This window comes from Sinocyclocheilus rhinocerous, unplaced genomic scaffold (genome assembly GCF_001515625.1).
Source record: "Sinocyclocheilus rhinocerous isolate Xijiao unplaced genomic scaffold, SAMN03320098_v1.1 scaffold780, whole genome shotgun sequence".
Taxonomy (NCBI): Eukaryota; Metazoa; Chordata; class Actinopteri; order Cypriniformes; family Cyprinidae; genus Sinocyclocheilus; species Sinocyclocheilus rhinocerous.
In genome coordinates, this window is record NW_015654937.1 from 880,554 (window position 1) to 893,403 (window position 12,850).

Here is a 12,850-nt window from a genome sequence, read left to right on the forward strand (position 1 = left end):
AGCTGGAGTAATAGTACAAAATATCTGAGAATGTGAGTTTGACAGCACAAATCGATACCTTAAGATAGCAGTGGTTGACTGAACTTTCGTTGGCTTTGCTCCAGGTATTAGAGCCTTTCTTGGATTTCTCAACAAAGTATCCAGTGATGGCACTGGTGCCGCTGTAGACAGGAGCCTTCCACTCCACCACCACCGAATCATCCCTTACTTCAGTGAAGGTCACGTCATAGGTTGGACCTACCAAAGCCAAACACGAGGAAATCAATGCTCCAGTTCTTCATGCTTTCAATCATGTTTAATATCTATTTGGGTGAATCTCATGAAAACATGTCCAGGTGACATTTCAACCTAAAACGGGGGAAAAAAGTGACTTTAGTTTCACGTAAATTAATCACCCATATTCTCATCACTGTAATTAATCTGGATGTTTTACATCTGATTTCCATCTGAAATAGCATTTCTTTGATTTTAGGGTAAAACATGACTGGAACATATTCTACACAGCTTCCATCACGTCTAATGGTCTTCTGTATTTCTTGTCTGGTCTTGACTGTTCAATACACAAATGTCGAGAGGGAAAGAGTGTCTCAAAAATGTGTCTCGAACAACAGCTCTTTGTGTGAAAACAGCTATTGATCATCTTACTCGGTTCACTTGAAACCAAGTAAGTGCATGTTTTGAAACATGTACTATTATACTATTAATACTTCATTTTTTAATGATTGTGATATAGTGCAGTGGTGGCTGGCAGCATGGTGGTTGCAGGTTGGAACCCTGTAGGGTCAATATATAGCCAAAAGAGAGCTATAGAGAGCTCATATTCCCTTTGTAGACTTTAACAAGGTTTTTAACCATGCAAACAAGACATCTTGCTGCAGAGAATTTGTGCCTCTAATAAGAAAACTGTAAATCTGCTAAACAACAAGTACCAACGTAATGTTTGCCAAGAGTTGTGGGTTGGAAGTCTCATGCATGAGTGTGTTTTGCACACATAAGACTTTTACTTCCTCTAAAGTGTTCTTAGGGCAGCACATAATCACCAAAATGCAGCATATTCATATTATGCCAAACATGTATGACTTAATTTTTTTTCTGTGGAAATAAAGAGATATAACTATGGAGAATCTTCAAAGAGCTCTTTTCCAGCAATATTAATTAATTGAGTTAACTAATATGAGGCAAAAAAGTAAAGATAAAATAAAAATAAAACTAAATTGAGGCAAAAAAAGTAAAAATAAAATAAAATATTGTCATTGACTGCCATATGAAAGAAACATGCCAAAGATTTGTTGTCTATTTGCATTCAGATTCTCTATGGCGTAACAATGTGCTGTCAAAAGACCATTAGTTATTGAGCGTGTTACTTCAAATACGAGGAATGGAGAATAAGATTCCAGAGCTGCAGCGGAGGGAAGATTTTCAGTGACAGGGCTCAAGAATAAGGATGGCCCGCTGGCCCGGGACCAATGTGAAAGAGTTTTGTGCCAGTTTGCAGAATTGTCAATTGCCCTTTCGGGCCAGTGCTGCATTGCCAATGAAAAGCTTACATTTATTGATCTTGTACATCATTTGTTATGCCTTGGAAACTTAATCATTTGGCTTTCTGTGATGTAATCTACATTGTTGATTAAAATTCTGCTGCTTCTCCTGTAAAACTTAACAATATGGTTCCATAGCTGACATTAGTTAATTCATTAACTAACATTAACTAACAATGAGCAATACATTTGTTACAGTATGTATTAATCTTTCTCTAAAAAATGCTGGGTTGTTTTAACTCAACTTTGGGTCAAATATGGACTAACCCAACTGTTGGGTTAAATTTTTCAATTACATTTTTAACCCAAAAGTTGGGTTAGTCCATATATGACCCAAAGTTGGGTTAAAACAACCCAGCATTTTTTAGAGTGTAACGTTAGTTAATAATATACAAATATTCATTGTTAGTTTATGTTAGTTCAAGTCCATTAAATTAATGTTGAAATTAACATAAACTAAGAATAATAAATGTGTTAGAATAATTTTTCATCGTTAGATCATGTTAACTAAGGTAGTTAACTAATGTTAACAAACCTTATTGTAAAGTGTCACCAGTTCTGCTCACCAGGTAATAGCTGGTTAACATAGACATTTTGTTGAAAAAGCAAAAATGCCGTAGTTTTCCAGCGAAAAAAAAAATAAAATATATATATATATATATATGTGTGTGTGTGTGTGTGTGTGACCCTGGACCACAAAAAACAGTCATAAAGGTCAATTTTTGGAAATTGAGATTTATACATCATCTGAATGTTGAATAAATAAGCTTTCCATTGATGTATGGTTTGTTAGGATAGGACAATATTTGCCGAGATACAACTATTTGAAAATCTGGAATCTGAGGGTGCAAAAAAATCTAAATATTGAGAAAATTGCCTTTAAAGTTGTCCAAATGAAGTCCTTAGCAATGCATATTACTAATCAAAAATTAAGTTTTATATATTTACGGTAGGAAATTTACAAAATATCTTCATGGAACATGATCTTTACTTAATAGCCTAATGATTTTTGGCATAAAAGAAAAATCTATAATTTTGACCCATACAATGTATTGTTGGCTATTGCTACAAATATACCCAAGCGACTTAAGTCTGGTTTTGTGGTCCAGGGTCATATATATATATACAGCAGGGTAATTTCCAGCTTATTCTACATTTTCTTTTTTTCTTTTTTTTTTAAGGAAAACATTTGTAAATAAAATGTAAAACAAACCAAATTGGACAGACAAGGTCACTATGCACAATCTCTGAATAGAAAACAGCTGATGGAAGATTCTATAAAATTTCTCCTTCTGTGTTACACAGAACAAATAGCAGCACACAGGTTTTAAACGACATGAAAATGAGTAAATAATGATAGAATTTTAGAAGTAAAACTATGTGCACATGTCGCATTACCTGGCTCAGGCATGGTCCAAGCCTCACATCTGAAGGGAGCGCTAGGGGTCGAGGCATCACCCAGTCCAATCAAATTAGCTCCATAGACCCTAAACTGGTACACTGACCCAGCTGTCAGACCTCCAGTCTTAAGAAGGAACAGTTCATCTTAGTAATTATGTTATGCATATTATAAATTAATCAATATAAGCCGATGTAACAATAATATGCACAGGATGCTGCAATACATGGCCACCTTGTGCAGTCTTTCCTTAATGGGTGGGATGTTGACCTCCTTCCATGTCTTATTGGCCACATTGCATTTGTCAATGTAATAATCAGTGACCTCTGCTCCTCCAGAATGGATGGGCAGCTTCCAGTTGAGCACCATGGATTCCCCATCACAGTAGAGAAGAGAGATGTCATAAGGGGAAGAGGGCAGCTCTGTAGAGAAGACAGATTGTTTTAACTGGTCCTCCCCATTACTCAGTGTCTTGGACTGAGAGGAACATGCCTCATCTCTGGCTTATAACATGCACATTTCTATATATATATATATATATATATATATAATACTTTTATCCAGCAAAGATGCAGTAAATTGATCAAAAGTGATATTTCTATTTCAAATAAATGCTGTTCCTTTGAACTTTCTACTCAGCAAAAAATCTGAAAATATGTATCACGGTTTCCACAAAAATTCCACAAATGTTTTCAGCATTGATAATAATAAGAAATATTTTTGAGCAGCAAATCAGCATACAGTATTAGAATCATTTCTGAACGATCATGTAAAAGAAAAGGCGAGTGTAAAGGCTGCTTAAAATTCAGATTTGCCATCTCAGGAATAAATTGTATTTTAAAATATATGTTTTTACTGTATTATTTATCAAATAAATGCAGACAAAAGAGACTTCTTTTGAAAACATTAAAGAAATCTTACAGATCCCAAACTTGTGAATGGTAGTCTAAATAGAGAGTTTATTAATACAATAGTTTATTTTTAATTAGACTGAACTACATTTAGTAATATTTTTTGATAATTAAATAATTATATTTCTAATCAATTTGTCAGCCATCAGACTTCAAAATACAGTATTATGGGATTGCATTCTATACAAAGGATACCACGCTACCTTACAACTGACCAAAATATCTTTGAAAGCAGCACAATCCTGCAGACAGTCTCCATGTCAGAAGTGAATCTATGATAATAATGGCTGTGCAAGCAGCTCACTGGGTTTTTGAACAAAGTCTGCATTTTCTGAAAATGGTTGTGGTTGTTGCCCATACAAAACTTGCTATCAAAATGCTAGGGTGTTATGAGAGAATTTCAGTGCAGTTTCTAGGGTGTTCGGGTTAGTTGCTAGGTGCCTATTGGTGCAGTTCAAAAGGTTCCTATTATGGTCCCTGATACTCCTTGGGCCAATGTAAGTCTACATGTTTTTTTTTGTTTTTGTTTTTTTGCCTGTTTTTGACTGGTAAATACTGTAAATGAAACACTCTCCTCAAGCCACACAAGGTACCAATAATGTCCATAGCAAAAAATGGTATGACATGAGTTATACTACATCACAGCTGCTTAATTCCATCTAATAAATTCATCTAAAGAATTTAATTTCCTGACTACTGTTTTGACTGTCTCTTTACTATAGACAGGCCTGCACTCTTAGGACAAAAAAATGTAATCTTCAGTTTCATTTTTTGAAGTCTCCGAGTATGGAATTGTCCCCATGAGTTCAAACAGAGGATTGCTGTTAGCTAAAGCTAAAGAGTCACAAAGCAAACAGCTCTACAAATCATCCAGATCTGTAAAAATTTAATGGTCTGCTGGCTGAAATCATTTATACTTGTTGACTAAGTGTCCCACAGAGATACGGAAAGAAAAAACATTCTGACTCATTTGGTATAAATTATTAAACCAATTTAGCAAATGGTACAAGGTTTAAGGGAAATAAAAAATACTAGAGGTGGGTGGTATGACCATATATCTTATATATTCATAGTGTGATGGTTATATTACACTATGAATAATTTTATATCACAATATATATATGTGTGTGTGTGCATTATCCATGGTAAAATTACTGTAACACATTCTCTTATGGTTTCTTGCTTTAATAAACGCTATAGCAGAATATCTACTGGCTGAAACATTTCACCACTCTGCTCTACTGTATACTAAAGAAACGTTTGATGTCTAGAATTAATCTTTTCTGCAGTGATTGTGTGGCAACTTTCCTGAGCACTGCCTATGAATAAAGATAAATAAAGACCTGTTCCAACCTGTTGTAAAGTCATTAAAAAGAAGTCTTGTGGGCCATTTCTGGTGCGTGCCTTTCTTTTTGTCATTTACTACACCATGGGTTTATCAATAACAAACACATCCTGCTGAAAAACAGCTTTTGAATGTGTTTGGCAAGAGGAAAGGGATCAAAATAAATGGTTTCTTGATGGAATATCAAAGGAGACTGGGTTGTGAGAGGCAGACTTACTAAGAGCAGCTCTCACAGAAAGAGGGGCCGATTCCTGGGATTCGTCGCTGAGGCCCAGCTCATTGATGGCTTGAACGCGGAAGACATACGTCTCACCGGTGGTCAGTCCGTGCACAACAAACCTGTGAGAACCCAATAATGAGGCAGTGAAAGAGGAAGATTCTATTTCATTTTTTACGGAATAGCATCCTCAGAAAAAAACTTGTCAGCAACACAAACTGCTGATGTAAGCTTTCTGGTTTTCCAGTGGCATTTAAAGGGGTCATATGATGCGATTTCAAGTTTTCCTTTCTGAAATTTGTGATCACATTTTGTTTTTGTTTTTGTCAATTACCATATCATGCACTTTATGGCACTTTCCATTTATTTATGTCTGTGCCCCTGCTGTGTTCATGAAAGCTTTGCGTTCAAATATTTCAACTCAAATCAATATGTTGTGTCTAATTATTTACTTATGAGGCAAGTAGCTGTGTAATAAGCGGGATAATGTACATCCAGCCGGTTGTTGTCACAGAATAACCCCCTTCAGGGTGATACAAGACCTGATCCTGATCACCCTGTCGGGGGTTATTCTGCGATAACAACCAATAACAATTATATTGTTATAACTTAACAAATACAGCTTTTGATTTTAATATTGTATTAGTAAATGTTGAAATTAGCATTAACTAAGATCAATAAATGCTGTAGAACTATTGTTCATGCTTACTAATACAGTTAATTACTGTTAACTAATTAACCTTATTGTAAAGTGTTACCATTAGTACTTATAAAGCATTAATTCTACATGACCATATTCTACACCCCTAATCCTACCCGATACCTAAACTTAACAACTACCTTACTAACTATTAATAAGCAGCAAATTAGGAGTTTATTGAGGCAAAATTCAAATAATGGTTTGTTAATAGTGAAAATTGGACCTTAAAATAAAGTGTGACTGAAAAACATGACATTTAATTAATTTTTTTTAAGAACAACTGAAAGGTCTGTTTGAGCTGTGCCTTCTACTGTACAGACGTGAATTTACATTTCCTTCAGCCTGAGGCTTATTCATTTCACTTTTAAGGACTTTTACATTTGCTAAAATTAGAACTTTTTATATTAAAAACAAACAAGCAAGCCCAGCCCAGATGAGAAAAAGTAACACAAAAGTAACGTAACACATTACTTTTCATAAAAAGTAACTAAGTAACACAATTGGTTACATTTTTAGGGAGTAAAGCAGTACTGTAATGCATTACTTTTAAAAGTAACTTTCCCCAACACTGCTGAAAACAATATAGTTCTTAGTTCATCAATATAGTGGCACTTAGGGGTATATTTAGCATCTTTATTAACTCACAAGGTGTTTGACCAGTTTTTACTTCAGTTTTTGATGCCTGGGAATTAGAATGGCTTGCTCACCTAGACTGAATTGATTCCTGGGCATTTGATTTTATTTATTTTATTTATTTATTTTTTATTTATTTTTTATTTTTTTGTCTTTTTATTTTATTTTATTTTATTTTATTTAAAAATAGTTTTAAGAGTTTTTCTGACCTGATTTTCAGATGCTTTCATGGGAAGTGCCTCAAATCATTTAACCTAGACTAAGCTCATACCTGGTCTGCTTATGGGGCTTGTGATTGGCAGAGGTCCAGTCTTTAGATCCTTTCACACAAGAGTCAATGTAATATCCAATCAGGTTATTGGGATCCTTTGGAGGCGCCCACTGGATTAGAACAGAAGTGTCTGTCTCTCTGGTTGCAACGACTTGTCCAGGAGCCGAGGGCACACCTGAATGAACACAGAACTTCATTTCAGGGGTGATTTCACCAACCAGCCCAATCAATCCCTTGATGACCTATCATGCATGAATTAGTTCCACTACAGAAAGGCAGATCAATTGTTAATGACAACATAAAAGTCAGAGCAAACTTCAAAGATCTATATGCCATTTCATATGCATTTCAACATGTCAATATCTTAAGTGAAATACATCATAGGCACATTGGCCTTTCTGTGACATGCCTTTTTAGGGCATTTACCCTTCAGTTGCAGGGTTGTTACAGTACTGGAGGGCTCGGAAGGCTCGCTGAAGTGTAATATTTAGTTATTATTGTGTCAAAAAACAGAAATAATAAACAAAAAAAAATGGGTCTTAGATATCAGTTATTGGAATGAAACAAAAAATGGCATTGTTAAAACATAATTTTGTTTTAAAATATATAATTAAAACAACAACATGAGCTATCTCTAAGCTATGAAAGATTAACTTCTGAGAAATAAATTGTTCCTGTGGGCTGTGCTGCATCATTTAATGCAAAACAAAAACTAATTTAAAAATATTCTTCTTAAACATTCTTACACTGTAGGTGTTTCTTAATGGATAAAAGGTGACATAAGAAGAAAAGTAAACTGCTGAAACAAAGTTTGTGACTATTCGGCTGGGTTAACGTCTGGCAGTGAGCTGAAACTAACCTTCTCAATGTAATACCACATGGGGGCTTTGCTATGGTAGACTGGAGGGACCCAACTGAGCACAACATATGTTCGGTCCGTCTCTGAAGCACAGACTTTAGAGGGAGGTCCTGGAGCTTTTCCCTCGGCTGCAGGCAAAGCACATCAAACAGAATTACTGTTTCTACCCTGAACACATACCCACACACCAATACACACACATTTACACACACTAGGAAATATCCTAGCAATTTCACTAGCATTAAAATCAAGTTTAATATCATGGACTGATATGTGAATATCATCTTTGCCGCTGCTATATACACACACATACACATATGCATGCACATGGGTGACACTGGTTGATGTGTTCTTTTCAACTTGAAAAAGAACCACAGATGTTTGTGCGTTCCCTTCCTGATGGAATTCTCATCAAAAACTAATCAGTACCTCTCAGAAGAGAACCAATTATGGGCTAGATAATTATTGCTAATTTTGAAAGCAAAAAGCATGAAAAGAATAGGGGGGGAAAGCACTAAGTGACAGCTGCTGTCATCTAATGCATAATACCAATGTAAAGAGACACAAAGAGTCTGCTTTGAAAAAAATAATGTTTCTGAAAGTAATTTTCAGATGCAATGAAAACATTTAGCTTTTAATCTGTGTATTTAACAGCCTGGGAAACCTCACCGACTAAAATCAGGGCGACCACTACGGAGACGGCACCAGAGGTGAAGTGACCGAGGTGGCCGGGCCGGGCCCCCTCAGGCCCCCCCGTGGCGCCGACGCTGACTGTATATATAATAAATAAGGAGTTTTGTTTGTGATTTTGATTAAATTGACAGCCCTGCTCAAAAGTACTATTCATTTTAGGCAAACCTCATTATTTTAGTTAGTGCATGTTTAATATCAGAACTAAATGTAAAGCTCACATTTGTTTTGACTAAAGAATTTTCATGCTTATTCAGTTTGTGATTACTGTGTATGGCTAAAATATAATTTTTTAATATAATAGAATAGAATAAACACAATTTTATAGAGACTGCATCAACAAAAAGTAATTTATACTCTATGAAATATTTTAGAACTTGCCATATCTTGCCATTTTTTTTTATTATTATTATAGAAATTACTTTTCCATTATTTTTAAAGATTATATTCATTTGCATGGTTTTAACATGCATTGAAATCAAACTTTTAAATTTGACCAATTTTTTCAGTAAATAAATCCAAGTATAAAGTACCTTCAAGGTCATCATAGTAAGTCACAACGTCAAGTCTTCCACCTAGTTTTGTGGCTGTTGAAACAAACAGCAGTACATTATTAACACATACAGTGTCGATCACTAAATGTAACTTCACGAGGACTTAGTTTTGCTCACCGTGAAGTCTCTCAAACTCTGTAGGGTCCAGAGAAGCAATGGGCTCAGACATTCTGGAGGGTCTGCCAATGCCGCGAGAGTTGACGGCACGTACGCGAAAGTAATAAGAGTGTCCCTCAAACAGGCCCTGCACGGGATATTTGCAGATCTTCGCAGGGGAGTCGTTACACTGCACCCAGTTCTCTGTTCCAACTTCACATCTGCCCAACAAGAGTTAAAGAAAAAACATGAACAATGAATATGGACAATAGTCAAGATTATCCTATCATTACTTCCACACTGCTGTGAAAGAGGAGATGATACTTCCCACTTTTGCATTCCGAGGAGATGATATGAGCCAAGGAGCATTCATACGTAATTGCAGATCCATGCATCACTTAACAGTCTGATTACTGTCCGACTAGAGTAAATTTCAGCTCAATACTAATGCAGCTCAAAGTGACAGGGAACAAACTAATCACAGCGTCTATTAGCCAATGCAAAGAATATGTGTTGGTAAGCAATTTTCTAAGTAGCTTCATTGGAAGGGACAACAAACTTTCTTTTGTATTACAGAGAACCTACAATTAAGCAACTTGAATGTAACACTTAAAACTGTAGGCTTTGAGCACACTTTGTCTTAGTCAACAAAACCCACATTTATTTTAAAGAAACATAGCGCAAGCATTTTTAAGCAAAACACTGCATAAAAAGAAGTTTTTAAACAACAAAACACAGAGTATAGGGCGAAAGCAACTGAGAATTGACAGCATCCTTTTTTGGGCCCACAAACAGATATTTGCGACAAGGCAAATATAGGTGGGGCCTGTCAAACATACATTTTTGCTATTAAAAACGGTGCACAGGCTGATGAAAGGAAGTAATGCAGAGTTCCGGGATGTACTTTTAAAAACTGCACTCATGCGTGAGATGCGGAAAACGCCAAGAGTACGGCGCAATGGACAAAGACGTCTGTTTAGTGCCTTTTGCATAGTAAAACGATTAAAAAGCAGAGAAGTGGAATGATTTCTCTATGAACGCCCCTTACTATAAACAGCAGTTTCAAAACAGTAATTTACCGGTAATGTTACAACAACTCATCTTGGGAAAATTGCCAAAACTGATTTACCAGTATTTCTTAAAAGGTCATTTCCATGATATGATCTCTAAAAAGTAATTTGCTGGTCATTTCCGGAAGGGGATGTACTGTATGTAAAAAAAACCTTGATTTCTTAAATGGTTTCTAATAAATATTGCATATAAAAATCTCTAAAATATCATATCCAACATCCCTTTCGATTCCATTTACCGACTAGTTTCTGTGGATGGCAGGTTAATTGCATCGGACACATTACGTTAACATTTGTCAATCAGGTAGATTCCATAATAATCCTCATTTGCATAGAAAGAAGTCCGGTTTGCAATGAAAAGACTGAGAGTGACTTTATTTAAAAACTCTCAGTAGGCTGTTCTAGCGCATTTCGCACCTGATTATATTGCAGGTGGTATGTGGATAAGATGTACAGTTTTGCGATGAAAAGCTGCATGCTAAGCTAGTGCAACTGTTTAGTGAATTCATGTTGAGTGCACAAAATCAAGATAAAAGTATTGTGACAAAACCAGTTTGTTAAATGTAAATGAAAACCTGGCTCAGTAAAAGTTAAGCTAGGAAAAAAAAACATCTAGCAGATATTTGACAATTTTTTATCTAATGCCATGACATTCAGACATTTTAAAGTGTGAAGTGTCCAAATATTTCTTGAGGCCACTGTATCAAATAACTTGCATAAATGTATTCCATAAAACAACTCCCACTGGGAAGACACCTTAGTCAGTGCAGTCACCTGTCAACAAAGTATCCAACGATGGGGCCTTCAGTGGTGGTGTTAGGAGGTTTCCAGGACACGATGACATAATCTCTATTTGCATCATGGATCTTAATGTCCATTGGGGCTCCGGGAGCTTGAGGAACTGGAGGTGGACCATCTGCCAAGACAAAACATGATGACTCCTACACATCACTGATTCGCTGAGGGAATCACTCCGAAACAGATGTATGTGCTATATGAGATGAATTATGCTAATCCAGACCTTTAAAGGCCAGCAAAAGAATCACATAAAATTTTCAACAAGCCTTGGAAAAGTTCACAACTCTTTACCATCAACGAAGACGTAAGCCCTGTGGACCGCATCGCCTCCCTTGGTCACCATGCGGAGGGTGTAAAGACCCTCATCATCCTTAGCGAGCTGACTAAGCGTGATCTTGACAACACCTCCGCCAGACTCCATTTTCACCCACCTGGACTCTTTCAGGAGATGCTCTGGAGGGCCCAAAAAAACAACATGGGGTATGAGAGGAGAGCAAATGAAACTATTACTTTTGTAGAATAGACTGCAGATCTGGAAAGTGTAATCTGATGATTCGAGAAATGAGATTGGGGTGAAATGAGTCATACAAATGGACATAAAAAGCCATTTTGTTCTGTGCATGACTCGACTGCAAAACACACACCTACAAAACAACCCGAAAATTAATATATGACCAGGGGTGAATGCCACAATAAATAAATGCAGCTGTCATTGGTTGTATAGTCATGTAAAATACAGCAAGAAATGTATTTCAGACTAACTATATCGCATTATTTATGCATTTGAAGAAGTACAATGCATTACAAATGTAGAATAAATATTAAAATAACAATAAATAGTGATAATCACCTAAATACATTTTATTCAAATATTTTAATACAAGAAAGCATTCACTTTTTGTGAACTTCCATGAACATTTTTGAGTGATGACACATACAAATCATTAAATCAGAGTTATGATTCTTAACACTGTCATACTCACATATGTGAAACTACTCTAATGGCTAAATGAAAAGCATTTTAACTTTATTGCAGTATATACATTATTGCATATAGGCAAAATGCGTAATTTCTGCGTCAGTAGCTGCATAAAATGGAATAGCAATTTGTTTGTTTAAGCAGCCATCATAAAACACTAGCTCAACCAATGATATGCATTTGGGGCGGGACATCTGTTTTCTAATTAATAGATAATAGGGGATTGAAAAGTCCTTCTTTTTCACATAATTTTTGGTGCACAAAAATGACCGTTCATTTCATATTCAGCAGCTAGTATAAATCTCTGTAGGGTCGGTCACACTACACTTTTCGTTCCATAGGCTTCCATTCATACGCATGTGAATGTGCGGGAGAGTGGAAACACAAGCTCATGCTGTGAGAAGACTTGACCTAGACAGAATTCCAAACCTAACAAAATAGTAAGCGGCGCCCCTTCTCCCCGTTTTGTTTTCGTTTGATGAAAGTTTTTTGTTTTCCCAGTTCCTCCCTGCGGCTATGGAAGTTGCCGCTTGGTTTGCCGCCCTAGCTCGCCTGGATCTCCCGTTTGTGGAGTATGCGTGGGAGTTCTGCGGGATCGCCGCGAGTACGGCGTTAGACGACGCGACGCTCCACTCTCTGTTCTGGATCAGGGCTAATTACCATCGCCCCGCGGACCTCCCAGACACCACTGGACTAAGTTGGAGGGAAGGGATCCTCCGGTGTCTGGAGAGTGTCTGGCCCCGATCCAGAACCAGCACACCGTCATGCCTGCCGGCCTCTCCTACGTCAA

At 36.5% G+C, this 12,850-nt stretch overlaps 1 protein-coding gene across 1 annotated transcript in view; it reads right to left on the reverse strand.

Annotated features, from left to right (window-relative positions):
- LOC107717844 (myomesin-2-like) overlaps positions 1-12,850 on the reverse strand; it is a 38,895-nt gene that overhangs the window by 16,099 nt on the left and 9,946 nt on the right. Inside the window, exons 9-19 of the mRNA XM_016524724.1 lie at positions 11,373-11,534; positions 11,058-11,199; positions 9,235-9,434; positions 9,097-9,150; positions 7,857-8,001; positions 7,441-7,487; positions 7,015-7,189; positions 5,411-5,532; positions 3,172-3,359; positions 2,937-3,063; positions 59-237 (exon numbers count right to left, since the gene is read on the reverse strand). Of these exons, the coding sequence (XP_016380210.1) occupies positions 59-237; positions 2,937-3,063; positions 3,172-3,359; positions 5,411-5,532; positions 7,015-7,189; positions 7,441-7,487; positions 7,857-8,001; positions 9,097-9,150; positions 9,235-9,434; positions 11,058-11,199; positions 11,373-11,534 (1,541 nt within the window). The remainder of the gene's footprint in view (positions 1-58; positions 238-2,936; positions 3,064-3,171; positions 3,360-5,410; positions 5,533-7,014; positions 7,190-7,440; positions 7,488-7,856; positions 8,002-9,096; positions 9,151-9,234; positions 9,435-11,057; positions 11,200-11,372; positions 11,535-12,850) is intronic.